Source organism: Falco cherrug, chromosome 12 (genome assembly GCF_023634085.1).
Source record: "Falco cherrug isolate bFalChe1 chromosome 12, bFalChe1.pri, whole genome shotgun sequence".
Taxonomy (NCBI): domain Eukaryota; kingdom Metazoa; phylum Chordata; class Aves; order Falconiformes; family Falconidae; genus Falco; species Falco cherrug.
In genome coordinates, this window is record NC_073708.1 from 28,761,461 (window position 1) to 28,789,380 (window position 27,920).

The window sequence follows — 27,920 nt, forward strand, 5'->3', positions numbered from 1 at the left end:
TTACAGTAGAGGTGAGAGACCTGGGGCAGTGCATATATAACAGAAACATTTGAATTTTACCTTTACAGACATGCTTATGCTGCTCTGAGTGGACCTTATGCTCTCTGTTATGCTTTGAAAAGAAGCTGAATTGAATTTTATTTCTTCCTAATTTTTTACCTGTTCTTCTGCATACTTTTTAATTGGTTTTGCATTTCATTTTTTCTCATGCTTGTCTGCTCCTCTAAACAGCTCATGTTCTTATAATGTGTTTGATTCTGTTATTTGGTTCTTTGCTTTTCCCTTATTCTGTAAAGAAGGAAACTAGTCTAGCAGGTCTGGAAATCCAAACATAAGGCTTTATTAGCAAGAAGGTAGAGACCTCTGGCATGTCCTGTCTTCTCACAGAAAACTTCCAGGCCTTACTTGTCCCCTGCATGCATTGGATTTTCCAATCTCTACAGCCATTTGAAGATTTATGTCAAGAAAAATACATTGCTTTCCTTTTATGTAGGTAACTGTACCTTTGAGCAGTCTTTGATCTGGTGGATGCAAAAGTACCATCCATTTCCTGTGCAATCCTTATTTGTAAAACCTTTGTATAATTTTCAGGGATCCCTAGCAAGAAGCAGGCAAACCCTCAACTTTCAAGAGAGCCCTTGCAGATAGACTTTATGTGCAGGAGATGTGCTGAATTCATTCTGGGTTGCTGTGGCAACCTTTTTCTTCTTTATCCAGAAAAGACTGCTTTATCAGTGAACATACACTTTCACAGTACCCTGTGACTTTTGTTCAGGGTGTTCATGCTCTTAGAAGCAATAGTCAGTTGGGCCCTGAAATTAGCAGTTGCAGGCCCTCCTGTACATCTTTGCTCACTAATGCTCTTTGTCCTTCAGCTGTAAGTGTACTAGTATTCCCTCCACATTCTCTATGTTTTTTGGCAAAAGACTGACCCTTCCATACTGCATGGGGGCATATAATTTCAGATTCTGTATTTTAAGCACTATTGTTTTATAGCTAGGGGATAAAATTCTCAGTCCTGCTGTTCTTCTGTCCACTTTCCCTGATCTCAGAGTTCTTGGTTATCTTTTCCAAGAGTCTCCTTTGTTGTATGTAACTGCTCTCTGGCCCCTAGGAGCCATCAGATTGGTTCTGTTTCATGTTACTTACAATTTTTCAGTGATAAAAAAATAAGAGGATGGAAACCCAAACCAAGATGAAAATGATGGTACTGACTGTAATAAACTAATCCCTTTCCAGAAGAGAGGGAGTTATTTCTCTGTGTATAGATCTCATAATAAAGTGAGTTGACCCTGTCTCAAAAAATCATTCTTGATTTTCAGTCAAGGTAACTGTGACTAGAAATCTATCCCATTAAACCATGGAGATGGTGCATAAGCAGTACCTTATTGACAACGGTTCAGCGGAGTGGTAGATGGGAGCTTAATGAATTAATGTATATATTTTTATACATTTCCACATATGCAAGTGCATATGCATGTTTTTTCCTACATAAAATGAAATATCTTGCCCACAGATGGCTCTTGGGATTAAAAGGATTGGAAGTAATAACACATTTTTGTTTTCAATGAATAAACCTGTTTTGCAGTTATCCCAGTCGGCAACATCCATCTGTTGAACATTACTTGGGCGCTGCCCCCCACAAGAGAAAACTTACAGGTGAAAAGATGTTTAGACTGTGTCATTACATTAATTAATTATCATTAATTTTCATTATATGTCGGTTTCATGCTGTTTATAAAACAGTTTGTGTAGAGAATTCAATAAATGATCAAGACTTAATCTCCTCATAATACCACAGAAAAGGCTAATATGAAGGAATATATTTTATGCTTCTGATTCTTAGAGAATAGCATGCAAAATGGTGTCAGTATTAGGTGTAATATCTCAATGTTGGCATAATAGATACAATATCCTATAAACACATCTCACTTTTAACGGTCTTCATTGTACAGGCCATGAACTGACATTGTGTGTTACAGGATCCTGAGGAGATGCAGAGCTGGTTTGGATGGCTGGTCATACCCCAGCCTTCATTGCTTTTGGCCTCTGGGCCCCTTGCCCAAATACCCACTCTGGTTTCAGCACCAGCCTTTGTGGCTTGCTAGCCTGTGGGGTCTTCGACCCAGCTTTGAGGGAGATGTTACAGAGCTCTTCTTCTACAGAAGCTCCTGTGTTGAGGTTAGGAGAGGTGTGCACATTCTTCCCCTCTATGGTGGCACAAAACTCTGATTTAGGAAGAACAAAAGGGTTTAAGTGCTTGCCCAATCACTTTGCATCCTGCAGTGGAATAAGAAAGGTCAGGCAATAACTTATGCTCTAAAAGAAGACTTCAGTAGAATGGATTTAGTTTATTTAATAGTAAAGAGAAGGTCATGTCTTTTGTTCTTTTATTCTCACATAAATTGATTTTGTAAAGTTGAAGTTATGAAGAACACATAACCATTTATGTTCTATGGCTTTGTTATTTTGCTACTGGAGAAAAGGTCATCATCTCGGTGGGTACCTTATACTCCATGGTCCATTAAAATGGCATTATTTCTGCTGATGCTGAAGCTCTTTTTTTTCTTGCATTTGTTTTCTCTTTTCTGCTTTTTCCCCCTAACTTCACCTGTCCCAAGTCAACCCAGCTCCAACTGGGTACTTTGTCGTGCAGTCTAGTATATCAGAGGTGCTTGCATGTGATTATATCTTTGTTTTATTTGGGTTATAGCAACTTGAATGTCTTGGCTGTGCTAGCCCGATATGCCACTTAGATTCACATAGATGTTTTTCATGTTTTGTTCACTGTGCAAGAGCTCAAAGAGATTTCCACTGTAGTGTCTTTCCTTAGGGGAATGAGTTGCATTATCTGTCTCAAAATGAAGTGTCAGTAGAAGGCAGTGACCAAGAATTGGCATTCTTACTTTTTCATTGACCTCTAACTTCTCAATATGAGGCTTCTCCAAGAACTGAAAGCCTTTCTAACAACTCAGTCTATTCCCTCTTTTTTTTTTTTTTTTTTTTTTTTTTAATACTCCCACACACACCCTGCCGATTTCTACTAGAGCTCTAACTAAGAAAATATGAGGGCATCTCAGGAGTGAAAGCATCTGAGAGGAAGGAACCAGTTTGGGGGCTTGCAATTCAGCATGCTGAAAAAAAGCAAACCAAAAAAGTTGGGAACCCCAACCCAAAATCTCACAACCCTTCCATCTCCTCTAACATTCATGTTTCTCTGTATACTCAGAAAATACTACCTGGAATCACAGACCCAAAATACAAAATAAAACTATATTACCATTATTAGCATAATGATATTCAGTAGGATGACACTTTAGTTCTTATTGAGAAGCTTTTTAATGTAGCATTTATATACTGGAAGAGGATTTGTTGTTATTGTTTTAGAGGCCTTTTTATTGCTTTAGACATAGAGGGGTAATACTAACATCTATAAAAATAATGGCAACAGATAAAAACATTATGCCAGTCTTGAGCAGTTTACAAACTGAATAAACATTAAATCTTTTTTCACCAGAAGGGTGGCTTTTTCTGTTCTTAATGCAAAGTGACTACAATTCCAAGTTCTCTTTAATTTTAGATGTAGTTCAAAGTATAAAAATTGGTGAAAAAACAGTACAATCTAGAGGAAAATTATTTGCATACTGCAGTTGAAGCTGATAGTGTTTCTGCAGTCCTTCCCTTTCCCCTTTCTTTTTTTCTTTTCCCTTCATTCTCTCTCCCTGGCCACCCCCCCCCCCCCCCTCCCCCTCCTGCCTCAGTTTATGTACATTTCTGCTTGATTTCTTTACAGGTCTGCAAAGAGGTAAGTATCTATAATCTGCCTCGCAGACCAAGACAGAAAATTAAGTCTTTGATAAAGTAATAGCAATTAAAATGTCCAGTGCAGGTTAAAATAAAGTCTTCCTTTCTTTCATTTAATTTTCTCTGTATCTTAGTAGTTATCTTTTGAAGAGGTAGGAGATGGCATATTTTTGCGGACAAAGGAAATGCATACTAGGTGTTTGTGCAGCTGGCTCAATATGAACGTAACTTATAACCCTTATGGTAATCAGAATAATCTGCTAGAACAGAAGGCTGTCAAAGCCTCTGCTGGAATGGGCCATCAACTGTGGGCAGCACATTCTACAACCAGGGATCTCTGGTGTGTAGCCATGGAAGAAACTGATACAGACCAGCAGTAAAGTCTGTGTATATTACACAGTCTTCTGCTTGTAACTCTATGAATATATTACATCCCCCTCCATGTAGCATGTCCACTAACCTTTGATCAAGACTGTCTGTTGTAAAAGGTAGTAGTTATAAGATTACTTAAGAGCGTCATGAAATAGAGAATAATTTATTTGAAGTATCTTTAAAAGCCTATATTTCACTAGGTTTTAACAGTACAGGTTTTGAATTTTTGATAGAAATGCAGCATTTTAGTACTCTGGGGCATTTCACAATTTTTAACCATCATGAAATGTTTCTTAAAGTGATAAAAGGCATTTATACGTATTTTGGCCTTATCATGGCCACTTCCATTTCAGATAAAGCCATGAAACTTCCAAATGTCTTCTGTGCACCTACCTTTAACAGATTTTTTTTCAGCTTTGTTAATATACAGTAAATGTATTTTACTGAGAGGTAACATAGTCCTTGAGAATTCATTCTTTATTCAAGGTAGGTGTTACCCCTGCATTCTTGTGAGAATGCTGCAGGTAATCATACACTGATAGTTTTTATTTTTAATTATTACTATTCCTCTGGCATACAGGGTTTCTAAATCTCATGCCAAAGAAACTAGAAGACATCCTTGTGTATCCTCTGAATTAAAAAAATAATTCCTAACCAGGTGTTTGAAGGTCTTAGCATGAACAACTTCTTGTTCTCAGAGCTGTTGACTTGAATGTTTCATTTCTGTGTTGATTCCCACTATAATATCCTTTTTCATTAATGTAGTGTAGCGCTTATAGACACTTTCGTAAGCATCCTTTCTCTGAATCTATCAGAACCAGCATATGGAGCTGATACTGCTAAACTGGAGTATGAACCAATGGCTGGAGAGCATGGTTTGGTCATTAGAGTGAAAGGATTAAATCATAAGACAGCTGTAAGTACAAACAGCGCGTCATCCTTAATAGAGCTCAACAAATCATATGCTGAATATTATATTCTACATTAACCAGGAGCCTGAAATGCTTAGGTTTACATTGCAACTCGTTAACTTATAGTTTTACATGGTTTTAAAGACTACAGAGGGGTAATGGTTTTGCATATAATAAAGAATCATGTGCATTTTTTGCTGAGCACCTCAAAAGCTGTAAGGTTAGTGAGGTATAGAGTTATGGTTTAGGGCGGAGATTTTATGACATGAATTGCAAAAAGAAAGTGTGGAGTAAAGAAGGCTAAGTACAAAGCAATTGGTCTTTGACTCAGACAATATTTTTTGCATGAAGTAAGAAAGAAAATAAAAGGAAAATGTTTAAAAATACTGAGGCCTGACATGAAATTTGTGATGTAACTCTTCTGCTAAGGAAACAGCATTTTCTTTACAGCCAGCTCATCATTGGCCATTTGTCTGACTTCAGTTTTACTCCAGCAGTCTTTGAGATGATTAAAGAGAAACTAAAAAAAGACTTCAATATGCTCATCAAACCAGAGGTGTTAGCCAAATGAGTGTCAGTGGGGAAAGGCTTAATTTTAGGGTAGTGGTAGAAAAGAAAGCAATCATCTTTGTGCTTCCTGTGTTGTCATAGTAGCATAAAACAGTGGCTTGAGGAGTTGCCTGTCTTTTTATCAGAAATTACCATGCAGTTCTTTGCATAGTTGTCTTGAATGTAGTGAATGCCAGCACCATAATTACGTGTGAGCACAATTTTCAAACTGCCAAATATTTTTGCTGTGTACCAAGTACAAGTACTAGTGATCAGGTGCTAAAGGCTGACATGAATTCACATATAAAAAGTTATCCTGTGAATTTTTCTCTTTGAGGTGCTTCAGTTTCCTCTGTCAGCAGCACCTGTGTGTATGCACTTTGAGGTTAAAAATCCTTGTGAGGGGATTATCAAATCTTCTGAATAAGTGTCAGCTGGGGTCACTCCCCTCCCAGATCCAGCCCAGTTGTTCTCCATTTCTTTCTAATTGCCACTGGTCTCAGGTCACTCACGTTTCATGCTTTTTCCGTATCAGTTCCTCTCATCCTCTCTGGAAGCAGACTTTATTTATACTTTGGTTATCATTTAGGTATCATCATTGGTTATAATTTAGTTTTTATTTCCTTTCTTTTAAAAGTTTTGGTGAAGAGATACATGATACTTGCTGCTGCAGAGATGGGGGTAAGTAGACAAAACGCGTTGCATAAGACCGGTGTCAGCCAGCAAAACTTCTGCTTGATTTGGAAAGGGTAGCTTCCTGGGGTCAGAGCTTCTCTGAAGCCCTGAAGAGCGAGAGATACCTATGATCTTCAATAGATTAAGGGAAACCATATTGCTAAGTCTCTCTTGAAAAAGCAGTAGCTAGTACTTTATGAATATAATCTGACATTTTACTTGATATTCATTGGATCTGATGACATAAATATTCTGATAGCACTGTGTGTTTATTTTTCTCAAAGGAGAAAATGTTAATCAAAATAATACATGGCTGTAGACTTCTGATCTGCAGGAGCAGCTAGAGATTATTGCTCTTTGGCCTTGTTTTTGTTATGAAGGTAGAGAGTGCTCTAAAAGGGAGATATTAAATCAATGGTCAGCATATTCTGTAGCCTTCATAGCACTAATAGCCATTAACACTACAAATCATGTTGTCTTCATTAGGATTTTGCCTTGAATCAGCTCACTGAAATGAAAAGGCTTCCATATACCTGCCGGTTAGAAGGTGTTGCTCCAGTGTTGATTGAATTGAGCCTTTTGTAGCCTGTCTGTATAGGCAGCACAGACAGTGTGTGGGTCCCTCAGGAAAGAGGGAGATAACTGCATCAAATATATACGTATACGCTAATACCTATTTGTGTTTTGGTTATGGCGTGAGCAGATGCTGGACACTTTGCTGTCTGTCCGCCTTTCAGAAAGCTCCAGTTCGCTCCCCTGGCCCATCCCTGCCCTGTTCAGTTCTGGGTGGTGGATTTGCCAAACTCCCATCTGCTGTGCAAGGTGAAAGCTCTTAACAGATGCCAACTCTGAAGTGACAGCATATTATCGAGTAAGGTACTAGAGATTTGTGTGTAGTTGTTCATATTACCTGTAGTAGTTTGCTGTACGGTCACAATTTAAAGCGAGATCCACGCAGAACTGGTCTGCATAGTCACTGTGCAGGCAATGTGAATGGAATGATAGTGACTTTGTCAGCATGGTTCCCGTGCACAAGACTTGCTAAAATCTTTGATGAAATTACAGTTTATATTATTTTGTGTGTGATTATTGTGGATATATATTTGTTGCTTTCCCAAATGCCAGCCACTGCTGTCTTGCTTTTGTCACCTCATCTTTCTTGCTGGTTGATGATTTCCCCCCCCGCTTCAGTTAATTCAAGATAGGCTTCCCACCCACCCACCATGCCAAATGAGACCATTTGCTTTCTGCTTTGAAGGCACAGTGGGAAAACAGAAATTGTCAGCTTGTTGTATTGAATGGTGACTTACTGAGCATGTTAACGCTGACATCCATCCAGGCTGGGTTTATTTGTTTTTGGCTGGAGTGAGTTTAAGAGAACGTGTTCTTATGGCTTTGCTTTTGGTAAATTTGACCATTCCTTGAGTGCTTATTAGTGTGTGTGTAGGCTGCATTTACATATTATGCAGTGCTTGGGACTTGGGAAGATAATGGTTAATGTTTAAATTGGTCATAACTCTGATGATGTGTACTTGTTATAGCTTACTTGCACTTTTATGGTGTAAGTACCTGTGACTGCCCTGGGGTGGTACTTCAAACCATGCATTGTTTCACTTAAGAATTAACGACCAAACATTTTTTTACTATGAATTATAAGTGCATGTGAAGGTTAATCTGTCTTATCCTGTTGCAGAGACATAGATTTACCTGTGTTCATTTCTTCCTAAATCAGTAAGGCTAGGGGAATCTAGGAGAAAGTTTAGTGGGTTTAGTCCATTCTTCCTTGATTTGACCAGGCTTTGTTGCAGGGTCTGAGGCAGCGTGGGTAAGGTAAAACACCTGCTGCTGTGAACAGGAGTACATTTTGACTAAATTCAAGCTGTGTTTCAGATGCATATGGGGAAGCCTTGCTTCAGTTTCTTGAAAACCAGGGTAAAGCTTGGGTAAGCTCACTGTGCGGAGCTATAGCTCCCGCTCAGCTGTTTTTTCCTGAACAATTAGCCCCATATACCTTGTGGCTATGGGGAGCCTTAACTGTAACGAATTCCTAGGATAGTGTAGCTGAAAGTCCGTCCAGAGTCATGTACTACAAACAAAAGCAACAGCACTGCCAGGTGCTTCTGTCACAGCTTCTCAGTTAACCTGTCTAAGTCTACAGGTGTGCCCACATCTTGTCTTTGGTTGCATATAAATCAGGCTTGGGGTGCATCCCTATCTGTGTAAATTTGTATTATTTTATATTCAGGTTCTCTGAATCTAAGCCAGTGATCATACTTTGAATATCATACCTTTCCTAATGTCATTGTTTTTCTGCCTTATATATTGTAGTTATATGACCTTTTGTAAACTGATAACATGACTGAAGAAAAAACCAAAATGTTCTGTATTTAGTGGCTGTCCAGGTAAGTTGTGATGCTTAGAACATCACTGTTCATTTGTAGTTATGTCCTGAGCAAAGAGTGAAAGCTAAGGCAAAGGAACAATCTTAACTGTAGTTTGGGATTGTGAGCCAAAGCCCTGTGGTTTTGTCTCTTAGTCTGCAAGAGTATTCATGGTCAGAGTCACTGATGGTTCTGAATGGGTTGTTCTTAAATAGACAAAAAAAAAAAAAAAAAAAAAAAGGAAGAAACAGAGAGGTGTAGTTTGGAGAGTTCATGCCTCACCACACTGCGATGGAGCTCAGTCTACTTAACCCCAAAAGGGCAAAAGGATTTGAGATTTGGCGTTTTCCTGCAAAAAGATCAGTGTTCATAAATGAGTTTGTTGAGGCATCTCATGTGGTTGAAAAACAAACTTATTCTCAGAGTGAACTTGCTCAGCTAGCTGAACTATTTAAAATTTCTTGTTCTTACAGTGCTTGTATTTATGGTACAGTGGTACAGATCTTGGAAGCTCATGTTTATCTGTCAGTTTTGGAAATGAAAATAATTGTACACAGTTCTTTAAAATCTTTGCTGTGCATGCTCAACCATGTTTTGTAATGTTGAGATTGCAAAGACACTGTCTCTTCTATTCCTTTGAGTAAATAATGTTCTTTTTTTCTCAGGTCCATTGCCCTTAAACCTCAGTTGTTGCCCTTTGCTCTGTTAAGAATCTAGTATTGATAATAAAAAGGCCTGTGTGAACAACAAAACCCTCTAAAATACCTATTTTGAAATTATTAACACTGATTAGTTTTAAAAAAAACACTCTTTGTTTGTTAGGCACTGTCAGTCTTAATGCCTGAGCAACTCTGCATATGTCTTTTTGGGTGATGATGCTTCTGTTTTGAAGACTGCTGCTACTTCTTTTGCAGTTTGATAGGACTGTCTTAAAAGTTCAACATCCCGGCCAGAGTTTCTTTCTCATTCAGCTCATAGGGGTATGATTAACAATCCTGTGTGGTCAAAGCAACTCTACTGAATGTTGCCTTTTAAACAAAGCATATTAAGTATTTATTGGAGAAACGTGCTCCAAAAGAACCACAGGAGGCAACTGTGAGGAACAGAAAGGCAGGCACAGGTGTAGAAGTGCTACTGTGATCTCAATGGCAGTATGGAGGTAAAAGACTTTTGCTCAGGTGTTGCCTGAAAAAGTTAAACTGTGAAGGTTTTCCTTCTCCTGTAAATGTTAAGGAATAAAGGAAGGAAAGGTGTGTAACTGTCTGGTGTGGCTCTGCATGAAACCAGAGCTGCCCTTGAGGTCCATGAACTGCTTTGTTCATATGGACAATATGTCTGATAAGCTTCAGTTATTGTATTTTTTATAATTTTACCATGTCCTATAGTAAGGAAGGCAATGGTTAAAAAAGAAAGAAAAGCAAATATGAGAAACTACTAATCTGATAATCAGGAGTGTCATATGGATCAGACTAATTCCACTTGCCCCATCTCCTATCTGATAGTATCTAGTAATGGATACTTAGAAGAATAATTACATCCTAGTGCTTTTTCTGCACCATTAATTATTTTATATATAGATATTGTACATCTTCTCAGTTGTGTCCTTCTGAGTTGAAGCTTTGAAAAATGTAGAATTTTCCTCAATTACCCTTATTGACCTTCTCAGTGTCTTTTCTAGCTGTGTTAGGCCTTTTTTCAGATGGGAAGATCAAGGTTGTATGCAAAATTAAAAATATGTATTCACCACAAGTTTCCTCTCCAGTAATAGAGGTCAGGCTTTAAATGCAGCACACATTTTGGATATTGCTAATATTATTGGAAATTTACATTAAATTATTTTCATGTAAGTTTTTCATTATTACAGGGAGTCTAAAAGTCAACTTAGCCTTTGTAAGAAAATTCTTGTCGTCAAAACGTAGACCTAAACATTACTTCTCATGTACTGTTCATCTTCTCAGCATTACTGCAAGGTGTACTCTTTGCTTAGATCTTATTTAGGTCTGTGCCTTATTATCAAAGTACACAGATTCAGGCATTTTTCTTGAATGTTTGGTCATAAGTCTTTCCATTACCCTTTATGTGTAACAGCTTGAATTAAATGAATGTATGTGCTTTCAGCTAAGTCCCAGTGGGGGAATATATGCACGAAGATAAATTACTACAATTTGAACTAATTAATTCCTGATTGGCGGACTCAGCAGATAAAATCCTGAATAATGTGAAATGTCTTCATTATTTAGTCTCAATTGTACCTGGCCAAGACCTGTAGTTATAAACCTCTCCTCTTTCACCTGACTTTGTTACCTGCACGCAAGGACTGAAGAACTGAACTGGCTGCTCATGGCTTGGGTGGGTGTACACTACTCTGGGTTAAAAGCTGGCTGAATGACCAAGCCCAAAGAGTGGTAGTAGATGGAGTTACACCTGGCTGGCAATGGGTCACAGGTGGTTCCCCCCGGCTCAGTATTTGGTGCAGTTTTATTTAATATCTTTATTGACAATCTGGATGAGGGGATCAAATGCCTTTTCAGTCAGTTTGCAGACAACACCAAGTTCAGCAGGCGTGTGGATCTGTGGAGGGCAGGAGGCTCTGCAGAGGGATCTGGGCAGGCTGGATCGATGGGCTGAGGCCAGTGGTGTGAGGGTCTTCAAGTCTCAGTGCTGGGTCCTGCACTGGGGTCACACCAGCCCCACCAGTGCTACAGGCTGGGCAGAGCGGCTAGGAAGCTGCCTGGTGAGAAAGGGCCTGGGGGTGCTGGTCAACAGCCGGCTGAACATGAGCCAGCAGTGTGCCCAGGTGGCCAAGAAGGCCGATCATGTCCTGGCTTTCCAAAAGAGCGTGACCAGCAGATTCAGGGCAGTGACCATCCCCCTGTACTCAGCACTGGTGAGGCTGCACCTTGAATACTGTGTTTGGTTTTGGGCCCCTCACTTACAAGAGGGATGTAAAGGGGCTGGAGCGTGTCTAGAAACAGGCAACAGGGCTGGTGAAGGGTCTGGAGCTTCATATTGATTTATGAGGAGCAGCTGAGGGCACTGGGAGTGTTTAGCCTGGAGAAAAGGAGGCTCGGGGGGATCTTCTCGTGCTCTACAGCTGCCTGACAGGAGGCTGTAGGCAGGTGGGGGTTGGTCTCTTCTCCCACGTAACTAGTGACGGGGCAAGAGGAAATGACCTCAAGATACGCCAGGGGAAGTTTAGACTGGGTATCAGCAAACATTTCTTTGCCAAAAGGGCTGTCAAGCATTGGAACAGGCTGCCCAGGGAAGTGATGGAGTCACCATCCCCGGAAGTGTTTAAATACAAGAGATGCCATGCTTGGGGATGTGGTTTAGTGGTGGACTTGACAATCTCAAAGATCTTTTCCAACCTAAATGATTCTATGATGTGAAGACAAAAAATACTAGTATCGGTTCAGCCTTTGCTTTGCTGTAATCCTGTGTCGGCCACCCGTGTCACCAGGCTAGGGCCCATCGAAGTATTAGGGAGATTTGTTTGTTACACTTAGCACAACTTCTGCCTCACTGCTAAGATGGCTGCCTTATGGCTGACCACGTAACAAAGGTTTCCTTAACAGTGTGGAGGATTTAGCAGGCAGCTGTGGCTAAACCCTTAAGAAAATGTTCTTCCACTGAGGTACACAGTAAAATTTGAATACTGCAAATAATTTGAAAGAGATTATTTTTTTTAATTGTGTTAATTCTTATTCTGCATGTTGATGCACAGGTTCAGATACAAGTTAGCATACTAACCTCCTGTTAGAGCTAAGAATGTAGCCTCAACTGGTGCTTGTTGGTTTCTTCTGGTAGATGCTACCACTGTGAGTAGCACAGGGAGAGATTACACAGCAATTACTGTCACAGGTGAAACAGACTCAACTCGTGAAAAGTAATTTATTACCGAATCTACATCAGAGAAGGGTGATGAGAAATAAACCCCAACGTTAGAACACCTTTCCCCACTGCTCCTCTCTTCCTGGGCCAGACCTCACTCCCGGTGTCTCTTCTGCCTCTCCCCCAACAGGGCTGGGATGGGGCTGTGGCCAGTCCATCACCTGCTGTCCCTGCTGCTCCTGCCTTCGATATGTTTCCCCATGGGCTCTGTGGGCTGTGGGGACAGGCTGCCTGGCTGTGGGGACAGGCTGCCTGGCTGTGGGGACAGGCTGCCTGGCTGTGGGGACAGGCTGCCTGGCTGTGGGGACAGGCTGCCTGGCTGTGGGGACAGGCTGCCTGGCTGTGGGCTTCCCCACGGGCTGCTGGGATCTCTCTGCTCCATGCTGGGAGCAGCTCCTGCCCTCCTGCACTGAGCTGGGTGCCTGCAGGGCTGTTCCTCTCCCCAGCTGTAGTTGCTGTTGTGCAGGGTTTTTCCCCCTTATTAAATATATTACCCCAGAGTCACTAAACCCAGTACACAGGGACTTCAGATTATTTACTTAAATGCGTGGCTCTGCATATTTTTGTCCTGTGACTGGGATGACCGGTGTGTGCTGTTCCTCCATCTCATTGCAGATTAGGGTTCAGTCTTGCTCTTTACACGCAGGAGCTCACGGTCCTGTCCCTGGCACAGACTTTGAGAGCTCTGGTTCACCCCGGATTTACCACATTGTGCCTCGTCATGAAATGACAGTCTTGGCTAGGACATGCCTGCTGCCATGCCATAGGAATGATCGTTTGCAAGCTGTTGCAGAAACACACTGCTGCAAACCTGCAGCCCCAGTTTTTGTCATCAGGACAATCCACAAGAAGCCCAAAACTACAACTGGAAACAGCTCTGTCACCTGGGACTGCACAGATACAGTCATCAACCAGGGTGCTGTTCCCAGGGCACCCTCAGCCAGCACAAAAAGTGCTCCTGTTACAGCTGTCTGGGTGGAGGGCACCAGGACCTGCAAAGAGCGAGGGAGTGTGCGAGTGTGGGTGTTTTGTTAATTAGTGTTTTGAGCTGGCCACTGAATACCTAGCATGTTAATGTGCAAATGGATTGCGGCTTGAATCTAAAAGGTGGCTTATGTATCCCGTATCTAAATTCCCTGTCTCTCTTGCTGTCGTTCTCCCTTTGAATCCTTCCAATGCTGATGCTGTGCGTGTAGGAGACGACCAAAATTGGCACTACTCCTGCACCGAAGCAGTGAATGCTTGCAATAGCCCATGGCTGTAGCTCCTTTCATGAAGGCAAGGATGTAAGTTAGGAAGGCAGGATTAAGCTGTTTCAGAAAGTTAAAGGGCTGATTTGATGAAGAACAAACACAGTGTCAGGAAATGATGCACACATACTCCTGCAGAAGGCAGAAAGGTAACAGAGTTACAAAGGAATTTAGGAGTATGTGTAGTTGTACAGCATCTTAATGAAAGCAGGCAGAAGAGTATTACTAGGGATAATCTCATACAGTCACTATGTTTAAAAAGTGAAAAAAGTACAATTTTACTGCTAATACAGCATAGAGTTAAAAAAAAAAAGGGGGGGGGGGCAGGAGCGGGAGATAGCTGTTTTGGCAGGCATGCCTCAATGCCCTGGGCAGGTTTGGGACTCTCTTATGATGCTCTTTCACATCTTTTCATTTGTGCTGTCCTCTCCGTTTGGACCTGGAGGTACTGTTGTTGTTGTCAGCAATTTCTCTATTTGCTACTGTATCACTCTGCTAAAATTTTTAACTGCAATGGAGAAATATTTTGGAGTAAGAAAAACTTTTTTTTCAGTTAAATAGAAAAGTAAACCACCGGTATTAGCAGTACCGAAGTCTACATTAGTTTGGTAATAACTATTTGTGTCTGAAGTGTTCGCTGTTTGGCAGGGTTCCTTTAGGGACAAAAATGGACTGAAAGTTACTTTCAATAAATACACTGCTTCCCAGGGCTTTGTGACGCCACGTGACAGTGAAAGGTTGCCTTGGCTTCGGTGCTCTGGTTGTTAATGCTTCTTTGAGTATATCCTGCAAATTACCTAGGAAAGAGAACGGTCATTCAATACACAATTGTATTGTCTTGGTTTTCAAGAGGTACATAGCAGTGGATACTGGTATTTATGGCCACTTTATTCCCTTGGTGCTGGTAACTTGAATTTTAAGTGAAGTTGTGCAGTAGATGTCCCACAGAGACAGACCAAAGGGGATGTACAGCCATACCTAAACGAGGAAAAGTCTTTCAAGCATTCACATGCCTGCTCAGGCTTCTCTCTGCACAGGGAAATGCCGTATGTAAGTTCATATTGGACCCAAACCAGTCAGTCATGTCAGAAAATGGTGCCAGTCGTCCCTCATTGTTCACAATATCCTTGTTTCTTATCTAGAATTTATTTTTTACAAGAGAAGGGGCAGAGAGAGCAAGCTCACTGCACGTGTACTTCTGACTCGCTTGTGTCTCCAGCTAAAGATATCATTGTACTTCTAGTACAGCGGATCTCATTTTGGCTTTGTGTCCAGAGGGGATTGTATGTTTAAAAACCCCAAAAGGCTGCCTGCTGCGATTCCAAGAACAGCAGTATTTCTGCCTTTCTTTCAGTATGGCAGAAGAGTGCATGTTTGGCTGTAACAAGTTTTTCAGCTTCTGTAGATATGCTTTACCAAAAGCTGTATTAAGAAACAGTAGTTTGCAACTAGTTGTTGAATAGTCTAACATGTAATAGTTCAGGTTAAAAACTATACCAGCTTTGTTGTATGCACCGTTGAGACAATATTTTCTCACAGGGGGTAAGGATCAGAGGACTTGTAACTAAAATAAGCGAGTAAAACTTCCAGTGACACATCAGTGATGCAGTTGTTCAGCTCAAGGAAATAACGAACCCTGGATGGTTCTCAGTGTGATTCGAAGGTGACCAAAAGCAAAGTGGCAGAGAAAGCCAATTCAGAACAGAACCCTCTGTTCATTCACAGAGAATGAATATGAGGATGTGAACTGGTTTTGGTGTTGCTACTGTAAAGCTGCAGCTGAACAGCTGCACTACACAACAGCATTCCCAAATCCCACTTTTGGGTTTGGACAATGAAGAGTTAAAGAAAACTCAGATCAAAATATGATTGAGTCCCAGGTCTAGGACAGTATTTTAGGCACTATGAAGTAACTACTTCAGTAGTCCCAGATAAAAAAAATTTAATCTTTCTATAGAAACTGTGCAGTGTTTTACAAATGCGTTTCATTTGGTTTTCAGTAATCCTTATTGATGTCAGTACAGCAAGTGTTACACAGAGCAGATCCCCCCCCCGCCCCTCCCTGGTCCTTTTGTCCATAACATAAAAACTTAAACACAAAAGGCACCAAGCAAGAACTTACTCTAACAGAACTTCAGTATGACAAGACAGAGATCAGAAGTGATTACAATGTTAAATATCATCCTAACAATCTGAACCATTATTTAAAATAATTAATTTCTTAAAAAAAACAAATTTGGTGTTTGACTTCTCAGTAGTTATTTATAAATCTGTAAAGGCTGAAATCAGCCCTGCACATTGAGTTCATTTACAATAGTTTGGAAAAAAACTGTAGCCTTTTATACGTGGTTTATACAGGTTTGTTTGTGTGTGTTCTTAAAAAAGTATCAAAACTGTAGAACTTTCAAATATATTTACATTCGTCTGTTAGTTACAGTGTTATCACATACAGCCTTTTCCTCAGTTTTTTTCTTCATGCACACAGTGCATGGATTTGTACAAAGAGCTTCATACCTTAAACCAATAATTGGACATCTTATTTTTTTGCGGCCTTAAAAGCTAAAATTTGCGTAGAAGGATGCTTGATTATTTATGCATTGTCTGTGCAGGCCATTTTGAGAGCATGTATTACGTTTGTAAAGCATACTCAGTCTTTAGACACTTTCTTCCTTTTCTTAGTCAAGAATCAACTTCCAGCTCACATCACACCGAATTTATTTGGAAAAAATCCCAAACCTACTCAGGCTGCGTTGCTTCTACTCACTTGAATACAAAAGCTTGGACTGGTGTAAGAACACCAAGAAGATTTCCCTAGGTTTTGGTACAGTTCAGGGAGGTACTAGTCCATTACGCAGTGGGAGGTTAGGTGTATTTGCTTCCCATAGAATCCACTGGGAATCTTACAGAATGAGATGAGAAAAAAGAAAGTGTTTTTTTTCTGCAAGGTGGAGGATGACCCAGCCAAAGATACTGAAAAAGCTCTGAATTTTTCACCTCCTCTAACCTCCTTGCCTAGTTGCTCTGTGGCACGGGAGATTTGCCGTAGTGCAGGCTGCTCTGTTGGCAGTAACGTGGAAAGGAACTGCTGCACTTCAAAGAATTCTACATACTGAATCAAGACGCTGCCCCACAGCATCTCCTAAATTTGGACTCTTAATCAGTATGAGTAGGCGAAAAGGGCAAGGAGGGAAGGAATTAACCTTTGTTATTGTGTTGAGTTTTTCCTGATGAACCGGGTGACAAGGCTGATTTTGGGTGTATAGAAGTTTACAGCTAAATCTTTGTTTCTACTAATTCTAAGCTAATTTGACAGGTGCAAGATTCCCAGTGGCAAAAAGCATTTATATTTACATTTAGAAACAAATGAAAAACCTCAATCAAATTTGTACCAAGCTGTAAAAAGCAATAATGTAAGACAAAAAATAATGGGGTGCTGTAGGAGTTTCTCCTGACTGAAATGCTGTAAGCCTTAGCTCTTCAGAGCACTGCAGATGAATCTTTCTGGAAAATTTAAAAGCGACCACATGAGCCAGTCTGGAAAGGAGCTCTGTTCGTTACTGCAGTGCTTTATCTGTCAGCTGTCTTACCTACAGCTCGTTCTTACGTAGTGTCTTTAGATTTCAAAGCAAACTTCTCAAACATCCTGTAAAAATTCAATTATCCCTAATTTTCATAAATGTCGGCTAGTAGTTTTAAAATATATGTATATATTTTTATATATGTATATATTTATATGCCTATATATCTATCTAGACTAGATAGATATATACACAGATAATCTATGCACAGCAAGCCAAACATACAAAAAATAAATACTCTCACCCCTCTACTATATTTACAGAACAGATCTTATAATCCAGATTTTGTTAATAAATATTTCTAAACTGCCTGTACAGAATTTGTTTTACTTATGTTGATGGATAGCCACAAAGCATATTCAACATATTTACAAAATATCTATAAATATAGTCTTAAAATAAAGCAATAGCTACTGAACCTTCAGTCTGGCTGGTTATGTACACAGAGTTAGTAGCTCAGCTGTCGCTTATTCACTATCACAAATGGGTAGTGCAACAAGTTAAAATGTGTATAAAAGATTATACATACAAAACTCTCACATCCTTTGGATGTTTGCAGTTCATTATAACTTTGTGGTTACCCTTCTGCAACATAAATAACCATCAAAAAGAGGAAGCAGGTTCTGTGATCCAAAACAAATTTGTTCAGTGTATTGTTTGGAGCAGGAACTTCATCCTCATGGCAACCCGTCATCTTCTAAGCTTAATGCTACACGCTGTGAAGGGAAAAAAAAGCACACTTGAGAAAATTTGTGACTTGTGATACTGTTGCTAACTTGTATTTCTTGTTAAAAATCTCATGGTTTTTCCTAGTGTATTTGTGACAAATCTCTTTTATGCACTGCTCTCCCCCACCCCGGGGTCACTCACTCAAATGTGGAAAAAAAGAGGTGTTGGAAAGTTATTTCACTTGTGTATTAGATAAAGTTCCTTGTAAGGGATGACACCTTTTCTAGTGTGATCTTTAGCAGGATCTTTAGATAATATAGGACATTACCTACATGCCTGCCTATAGAAGCTATATCGCCTTCACTCATTACTTACGGATCTTTATGCTCTCTTTAAAAACACAATGCTGTTTTAACTGCCAGTGCTGCATCTCACCAGGGCTGCTGCTTTCAAGGAGGCTCCTTTGCAGACAAACTGCCACGCAGAACAGGTTCTCTCTCTTCTGCATACACAGGGCTTGCTACCCAATGTTTGCTTTCTGTAAAGCTTAATATTGCCGAGGCAAATTTCCTGAACTCCATACTGAACCCTATTCACGCCTCCTTGTGAGGGATCTGACTCTTCTAATATGGACCCTGGTTTGCAGAGAAACGCAAGTTATCCTTAAGACAGTTTAGACACTTGGTAGCAGTCCAACCTCAGATACAATGGAATCCAGTGGAGGATCTGCTGTCACATACTGAGCTCTTGAGGTAGCATTACACTTGCCAGCTTACTAGGTATGTTGATAAGGACACTTGTTCTTCATTTGAACAGAGTATTTTATTATATGGACTACTCTATTCTAAGACAACTTCATAAGCCATCTAGAAGTTTAGGCTTCTGCCTAGTCAATGATTATTAAAGTAAGTTCTAGTTTTTGTCATTATATGGCAAATAACCAACACTAACCAGCTGGAGATAATTCTGCGTCTAACCTCGCAACAAAATTTATCTTCTCTGTCAGCACTTTCCTCAGATACTTACTGCTGGGTAGACATGTCCAATTTGGGCAGTCCGCCCAATGTGGATTTCATCTTCATCTTCCTCTTCTGTGGTCTTCCTATACACTGGATTATCAAAATTCATGCTTTTAGTATTCTTCCGTTTCCAGTTTCTCCAGATGAGGTATCCCCCCATGCACAGCAGGCCAATGACCACTGAGGAAAGGGGAAAGAATGGCCTGTTAGCCAGGCATGAATCTGCTGGGGTGTTCCCATGTAAATATCCAACCTTGTACAATTTCTCAAAGCCAGGCTGCTCTTCCCTGTCTCAGCAGTTCCTGTACTCATCTGCACCCCCAACCCTGAAAACCAGAGGAGTGTATTTACACGAGCACTTTGGTATGATCTCCCTCAAAGGTTAAATCAAATCAGCTTACCTACAGGTATGACAATTCCAATAACAGCTGCTGTCACAGTGGAATCAAAGCCTTGGTCGTTATTTGCATCTGTAATTACAGAAATAATTCTGATCATTTAACTCATTTGCTGGTTTCAAAGCCACACATAAAGAATTTTTATATTAGTAACTATGCTGTTCTGCCCATCAGAAAGCTTTTGTAATCCAAGAGTCTATGAAAAGTTTTGTGATAAAATTATTATGGAGAAGATAAAAAGTGTATACACACAAAACTGGGCTAGGCTGAGCTGCTACTTCTTAGGAAGGATAAACAGCCCGGCCAGGAAGCGCTGCTGCCCTTGCGGAATGACAACTACACGCCAGGAGAGTGCGGCTGCCGAAGGGAAGGGCTCAGTACAGTGTTAACCAGGTAGAGAAGCTCTAACCAGATATGAGTAAGTGACTGTACACGTGTCTCTTAATTTTCAAGCATAAAAAAAGAGACCAGTTTTAAAAAAACATGAAATTTAATGGAAATTCCATGCATGGATCAGGGGATGGTGAAGAGTGCTCTTAAAAATCCACAGAAGAACACTTCCTAGTACTGACACAATTAATGATTTATTTAGCTGTCAGAAAAAGAATGTACTTCAAAGCCATCTGCACAGCTTTTCTTTTTAATTATTTTTTTTTATTTATTTACAGCTAAGGAGCTAGTCAACACATATATCACTCATCGCTGCAGTCTGCCTCAGCATGCAGAAGTAACCCAAAAACTCAATATTGTACTTACCAACAGAAAAAAACAATTCTAGGGAAAATAATTCTAAAAAAATTTAAATCAATATCCCTTTCATGTTATATACTTAAAAATGTTTGCTCTGAGGTCTTATAATAGAGGATCAGCAAAAAAAATATTTTTGCTAAAATATCAGGAACTGAGAGAGGAGGAACTAACTGTAGTTTTACTACTGCCGTTCTACTACCAATTTTGCTACAAGGCAATTTATCTTTTTAAGTATCTCCCTGTGGCAAGTTGTTCTATTACAGAGTTATTTACTTAATAAGCCAGACTATTTAATATGTGGACAAAAGAACCTTGCTTCCATGGCTTATTAAAAAGTTAATCATTGCGTTTGAAAGAAATTTGCACAAAAAGAACTCACAAGAATGAATTTTAGAAATCAAACTCCGCTTTCCCACCTGCAGTACGGATGTGCTGCATCACTATTCCTACAAACAGGCACCCCAGTCAAACAGGGATGGTTTAGTTTTGCTTTCCAGATACAATGGAAACTGCCTATTCTGCTCACTGAAACATTTATGGGAAAAAAAGTATTTTACTGTTTTTAAAGCAATGTAGATCCGTTTGAGGTCTTGAATGGTGACAGTCCTGAAGAATAAGGTCTTCTCTCTGGACTAGATTTTTTTTTTTTTTTTTTTTTCTGAAAGGCAGTTCAGCTTTTCTGCTTTACCTTGGCAGTATGATCTGAAGGGACTACCTGTTAGCACTAGAGGGTAGGGTGGTGTTCCATTACTCACTCACACAGGGTGAACTTGAGGAGAGCCTGTTAGCGCTCTCTGTTGGGATACTTTCCTGATATGCAGTGCAACTTCCCACGTAAGTCACAGATCAGGCCACGTTAATGTGCAGAGCACAGCCATGGAGAACAGATGCAGCTTGTTTGGGGCCACAGCGATTCCAAACGTCCAGCAGGGCTAAAGCTGGACAGGAGGCATTTTTCACCAACAACTTCTGCTGGATCACATTAATCATTAAACAACTAAAATAGGTGAAGCACCTGTAGAATCATCCATCCTATGGTATGCAGTACTACCGACAGCACTGAAGCTGGGATGAACTAGTGTTAGAGGCCCAAGGCATGGACTTGGGTGAACTCTCAGGGCCTTATCTCTAGGGTCCATTTCATGTATGTTGGACGAAGACCTGACATAAGTTCCTCAACATCCTGAGTGACTAGAATCACATCAGCTATCGTAACACGTCTGTTATGTCTGCAGAAAGCGTACCTGATGTAGTGATGGACATGGCAGCCCTGCGTTAACAGCTGCACTTGATAATCTCAAAGGTCTTGTCCAACCTAAATGATTCTGTGTCTCCTGCTGTGCAACAGGACATGCCTGCATCTGACCTGTTCGTAACTCAGCTGTTAGGTCAGCTGCCCCACCAGTGCATGAGTGTTTGTGATACAGTACATACAGAAAAAGGAGAGAGGAAGGTAATTCACTTACAGTGCTGTGATAAATTGCTGTTTCCAGTGGTCATCTCAGAATCTATCAGGATGGATGTGGTGGAAGGTAAATGAAAACTCGGGGTGGTAATTGTAGCTTCTGATACAGCTTTGGGGACGACTTCAGTAGTGTTGCTGGCACTGCCAAGTACAGTTGCAATGGTTGTGGTACCAGCAGTACGGGATGCTATGGTTGTAGAAACTAGTACGGTAGTTGAAGTAGTTGGAAAATCTGAAAAGCAAGAGCAACAGTGAAATTTGTTTAAAGTACACAAAGCAAATCATAAATGGTGATGTAAATCGGGGGAGGATGATGTTGAATGGTTACAAGTAGAAACCAAATTCCAATTCTATTTACCAGGTAGTCAGACTATCTCAATAGTTCTCTGCCTAAAGCTACAGAAATAATTTGGAGAAGTCAAGCTTAATTTATTAATAGTAATAAAACACTCTGGATGGAAGGTAGTTAAGAAGTTCAAAAACTTGTGTGTTTTTTCAGTACCGCAGAGGATACTGAATTTGTAGCAGGAACTATTTGCATGTTAGGGAAAACTACATTGAAACCACTCATCTCTTCAGGATACTATCAGCAATGAGTGTGCCTCTCCAGGTCCAGTAACTGTAGGGCAATAATGTGGCAAGTTTTAATGGCCTATTGACTGTTCACACTTCTAGTGCTGGGCCTTACTCCCTTTTCCCCCTTTCTGCTCCATTTCTGGTTATGCTTTCAAAAATAAGCATGCTTTCAATAAAGGACACCACAGTGCTGCGTTCAGAAGGCAGCAACTAGTGGAATACAAAAGCTAGCGTTTATGTTCCGCCCTCAGGAAATGTATCCACTGTACGTATGGTTTTGTTGGAATAGTGAAACACTGATGTGATTGTGTTTACCTTTGTAGCATTTTTTCATGTCAGGACCCAGCCACATGTTGTCAGGACAGGCACATGTATACTTGGGAGAATGGGGAGAGATCTGAGGTGCAGGAAGACACAAATACTCACAGCCTCCGTTTGGCTGGGGGCTGAGCTCGCAGGAATCTGGAGCTACCCGAGGACAGAAGAAAAGACAAGTTGTTTTTTAAATTAGTTCTTTGCCAAGAACCACTAATAATAAATATCAGGTCCTCTAAGAAGATGCTCTTGCATGCTGTACCTCCATTAATCGGGCTGCTTAGCATCTTTACAGTTTGGAGTGAAACCTTACACACTACTATAAAAACTGCCCAAATACAAAACAAATGGCAAGCATCACAGTGACGAGAGTAACTCACTGTTATCAAAGATGCTAATTAGCTATTAAATTGCAGGCTTTCAGTAAGTGTTGCTACTGAATTAATTATGCAGGAACTTCAAACAGTAGGCATTGATTCCACTTTATTACCTGTGTGTTCTCTCTCATCAAGAACCATCAGGAAGCATTTCATTTACTAGCTCAAATAAGCTCGGTTTAGGGCCATGACACCCTGAGGACATCTTACCTTTGGGCTGCTTTAGTTCATGAAATACCACGATGTCATGAGGATTATTGAGATTTTCTGCCAAAATGGAGATGTCCAAGCCATTCAGCCTGTTTGCGCTGAAGATTGCTTCGTTCTCCAGGTCAGTCCAGAACACTCTGTCCTGCAGGAAATGCACAGAATTTCTGACCTGGCCCTGCTCAAATCCAGCTCAAGTTGGATTAAATTCCAGTAGCTGCAAAGTCAATGCACTGCGTTCCTACTTTTTTCCTTTTTTTGGACACTATCATTCCTAATGTTCAAAAGCACAGCAATCTTACACGCTTCTAAAGGGTTTAGTAATTCTGAGTAGCTATGAGACCGAGAAGCAGAAATTTGGTTAAGTGCAGAAGAGTAGCATCCATTCTGTTTCTGAACCATTTTTTTTAAAAATTTATTTTTTTTTAAAGACTGGGTGGATCATAAGCAGAACCAAAGGACCACACTAGAAACTTTTGTTATCTCTGCTGATTATTTCTCCTTTCCAAAAATAAGACCTGCATTAAACAGGTATCTACGGAGAGGCCAGTACCTAGAGCACACCTGGAAGATGAGTATCTATTTATTAATGTCATTTGCCTGGCATACTATGATTGAAGAAGCAAAATAACTGGTCAAAGAGGTACACAGGAACTGCAGTTACCGGTCATCGTTGCTCAGTCAGCTATGCATGCTGCTGCCTGCTAAAAACCACATGTAGTTCAGTGAGGAAAGTCACACTGCTGGACAACAAGGGCAAATTATCAAAAGCAAAAGGGCTGTCTGTTTTTCTAACCAGCCACTCAGATAAGGAAGGCTGTACAGAGGTGAAATAACCCAAGACATCCTTCCAAACACTGCTGATGAGGATAAAACTAAAAAGCAGCCATGTCTTGGGGAAACTCGGGCCCAAAGTTAGATGTCTTGATATCACACACGTTGCATGGGAGGAATAAGGGTTTTGCTGAGTCAAAAGCCAACCTAGTTAAGTGAAATGAAGAGAAAAGAAAGGAGCCTGACACATACCTTGTCAGGGAGCCAGCCAGACACCTTTCTCTGCTATAGCTTACCTAGAGCGAGGTGCCAAATTTGAAGCTTTTGTTCCCATAAGCTTTAAAATAATCACAGAAAGGAGCTTAGCTACAAAAGAGAAGACTTTGCTGCCCCAGGCTAGTGACGCTTGGAAATCCTCTAACAGGGGAGGAAGAGCAGAAGAGCTGGATTGTCTCTCTGCTTCCACCCAGGCCAAGGAGGGATTTGAATTATGTCTTCCACACCCCTGGAGTACTCCTGAGCTCGGATGAGGAACACAGTTTTGAACACGTCTTTTTAGATCTTAAGCATGAGAAACAAACTGCAAGGAAGCTGTTAGCCCTGGGCCCTGCCGCTGGGTAGCTGTGTAAAAACTAATGGCAGAAACGTGGATGCCCATTTAAATAGTAATTTCTGCAGATCTCAGCTGGCCTTAGTTCTTCCTTCATGACAGCTGAGGGTCCGAACTGTACTATTTAATGAATTACTGCACTGCTTTTAGTAAGGCTGCAGCGTGACACTGAATGGTACGTGAGTACTGAATCTATAAGACTAATTGGGTTTTCAATGGAACATACTCAAGTACGAGTTTGAAGCCTTTGTGAAAATAGCCTTATGTCTTTGTAGGATCAGAGCTGTAATTCTGGGGACAGGGAAGTTTCTCTGACGTGTGTCATAACTGGAGCAGTTCAGCCTGAAAGAGAATTATCCGACCCTTTCAGAACTGGGTGAACAAGCACCTTTGTACTGCCAAGTCCCCAGCCTCAGCAATGCCGTGGTACACACCGACTGCAGGGGGAGTCCTGCCGGTGCCTTGCTGCCACAGCTATTCCCAGCTGAAGCCTTGACTCCTGAGACAGGTGAAAAAGTCGCTGAGGGTGCTTCTGCAGGTGCTGGGAGAGGCAACAGAAACAACTAGCCAATGCACCAAAATTTAAGGGGCCTTCCTCTCCTGAGGGTTCTGTTGGCACCAGAAAATGCAACACAGCTATGCAAAGATGGTTCGAAATGAAGCTGCTGAGTGCAGCAGAGTGCTCAGCTGCAGGCTGAGAGGCTGGCTGAGTCCCGGCAGCTCCCCTCAAGGTCTGACTTTCAAAAGATAAAGAGACATCCCGAAGTGTCACTCGGGCAGTTCCGCCTGCTGATCACGGTAAGTGGCTTCTCCCTTCCCTTGATAATGGTTTTGGCCTTTGGGCAGTTGGCTTAATTCAAAACAAGGAAAACCCATTACCCGTTTTCCAGTTCTGTGGGAGGTGTTATGCTGGGCACCACCAGAGCCGCATGGCTGCACTGGTACATAAGGTAAAAGCACGAGACAGTGCACTGCTCCTGACTAAAGGGCTTTAGAAAACAATTTTCCCTGCTGAACCCACACCAGGTTAATCGGTTTCTATAGCAGCGAACGCCCTCGCTGAGCTTTCCGTGCTATGCAAAAGGCAGAGCTTTTAATCAAAAAGAGCTCTGAGACCTCTTGCAGTCTCCAGTCTGTTCTGCATCCGTTTTTGACTCTTACCTCAAACACTGCTAAGCCGAAAGGATGGCTCAGATCATCAACAGAAGAGATCAGAACTTTTCTGTTGCTGCCATTGAAATCAATGCAGGACAGCGAATGCAATTTGGAGTCTACCCAGTACAGACGCTGATTCAGCAAATCTGAGAAGTGAAACACAATGAAGCAAAATTACACACAGCTCCTGCAACTCTTTTTCTCTTGCCCAGCATGTTTTTCCTGCTGGCAGCATGACTAATCTCTTTATTATTGGCCCCCTTTTACACTAGTTCTAATTTTGAATCAGTGCCCAGATATGCTGGGATAAGACCCTATAAAATAAGATTAAAAAGGAAGAACATTCTGTGTGTGTGTGTGTGTGTGTGTGTGTGTGTGGGGAACGCCTGACTGACAGCTTTGTACGATGAGGTTTTTTTGTTACCAGGAGGAGCAGGCCAGCAGCAGTTTGGGCTTCCCAGAATCACTCCATCAGTGCCTGCGCGAGAAGCTTCATCCCTGTCAAGGCTATTCAGTCCTGGGCCTTTTGCTGGAGAACAACAACTGTGATTCAAATGAAACACCTCTCTGAAGGAGCTGTGTGATCTACACATTTTCAGCGAAGAAGAATCCTGGGTCCAGAAACCCTTCTTGTGCTGCTGGCCAGGTTTTGCGGGGGTGCAGGCAAGTGGAAGGGAAGGATCCAATGTTATTTAGAACGCTAAGCACTGACTTTCTCTTCCTGGAGTAAGTTATCTCATTTTGGATGAGATTCACTGAACAGAATGCAAGTGGATGAGTGCCAACACAAAACAAATTCTGTAATTAAACAAGTCATTAATTAGTTTCTTAATTACTAAAGGATAACATTATTTGTTCACAGCAGTAGCACTTCAACACTATGCAATGGTAGCAGGATTTTCTCCTATGTCCTTGTCAGGGCCAGAATTTTCACATATAAAACCCACCAGAGAACCTCCCATCTGCAGGGCGTTAGAGCAGATACAGCTGTAACTCCCGAGGAGGGTGTCCCCTGCTGCTCCCTGAGGGCAGGAAACCTCCTTCCTGCTCCTGCAATTTGGTGTGGCAGCGAGGAGGACCACAGCCCTCTCTGGGCCTGCAGGATGCAGGATATGAGCCAAGATGGTTTCCATCTTGCTACCCCCTCCCGGAGCAGCTGGGCAGGCTGTGTCTCATTCCTTGACGTACCGTGCATTGATCAGCCCAATGAAGTATCCTGAGACAGGTCCAGGTTCAGACACCGGCATCAAGGACTCTCTGATGCTTCCTGGACTTCCAGAGGGTTGCTGCAGCTCTGCATCCTCCCCCAGAATTTCCCTGTGCTTTCGGGCATACCTAAAAGCAACTCAAAGCTGCTGCAGTATGAAGTTCTGACTGTGGCAAGACTTACTGCCTGTGCTTGCTACTGAAATCAAATTGCTTGTGCTGGTGAGCAGTAAGTGACGGAGGCTTTTTGTATGCAGGTGCCTTTGCGCATTTACAATTTAGTTAACGATAAAAATAAATTTACATCAGTCACAGTGGATGCTGTAGCTTTAACCTGGGCACTTACCGAGTGTGATGCCATTTGGCCACTCAATGTTGTCAGTCACTAGCACTTGCCGCCCCACGCCATTCAGGCCAGCTTTCTCAATCTTAGCTTTGTCTCCCCAGTCAGACCAGTACATGAACCTGAAAGAAAACAGTAAATTGGACTCGAGGCTAAGCAATCTGCACTACTAATTAGAGTAGGAGGTGCCTTTTTCTCGCCTTAGTATAGCAAAGCCCCTCAGCCACTTCAGTTAACTCTGATACGCACCCAGAGGAGCCACGTACTGTCCCATGGGGTACTCTGCCACAAAACGTGCACCAGAATGCAAAATCTCACCTTAGTAACCCCATGCAAACTATCTCCTGGTGTGTCTGCTAGGTACGTGGACTTCGCTTATCCAAGCGGCCCATACATATCCAACAGGCGACCTCGGTTCCCAGAACAACCTATATGCCTGGACCAGCTCAGGCCCACTGAACACACGGCCTGAGCATTCCTTTCAGAACTTTAACAGCAGCGGCCTTGCAAACAGTTGAACCATCTCAGCAGTCCCATTTAAGTTCAATGGATCTATCTATCTTGAAAGGTATCTCAAGTCTTGATGAGAACCACCCACAAGTTCGTAAGAGAGACAAAGATGACTGGAACATCTCTGTTGGCAAA

General features: G+C 41.4%; 1 protein-coding gene across 3 annotated transcripts in view; it reads right to left on the reverse strand.

The window, feature by feature from the left end:
• Window positions 1–15,702: 15,702 nt before the first annotated feature.
• The window catches only part of LRP8 (LDL receptor related protein 8), a 194,254-nt gene continuing 182,036 nt past the window's right edge, over window positions 15,703–27,920 (reverse strand). For all 3 annotated transcript variants that reach the window (XM_055725294.1, XM_055725293.1, XM_055725295.1), the window contains 8 exons: window positions 27,279–27,397; window positions 25,733–25,872; window positions 23,191–23,332; window positions 22,604–22,756; window positions 21,714–21,944; window positions 19,501–19,569; window positions 19,107–19,279; window positions 15,703–18,127 (listed from right to left, as the gene is read on the reverse strand). In XM_055725294.1, coding sequence (XP_055581269.1) covers window positions 18,089–18,127; window positions 19,107–19,279; window positions 19,501–19,569; window positions 21,714–21,944; window positions 22,604–22,756; window positions 23,191–23,332; window positions 25,733–25,872; window positions 27,279–27,397 — 1,066 coding nt within the window. In that variant the 3' untranslated portion in view covers window positions 15,703–18,088. The remainder of the gene's footprint in view (window positions 18,128–19,106; window positions 19,280–19,500; window positions 19,570–21,713; window positions 21,945–22,603; window positions 22,757–23,190; window positions 23,333–25,732; window positions 25,873–27,278; window positions 27,398–27,920) is intronic.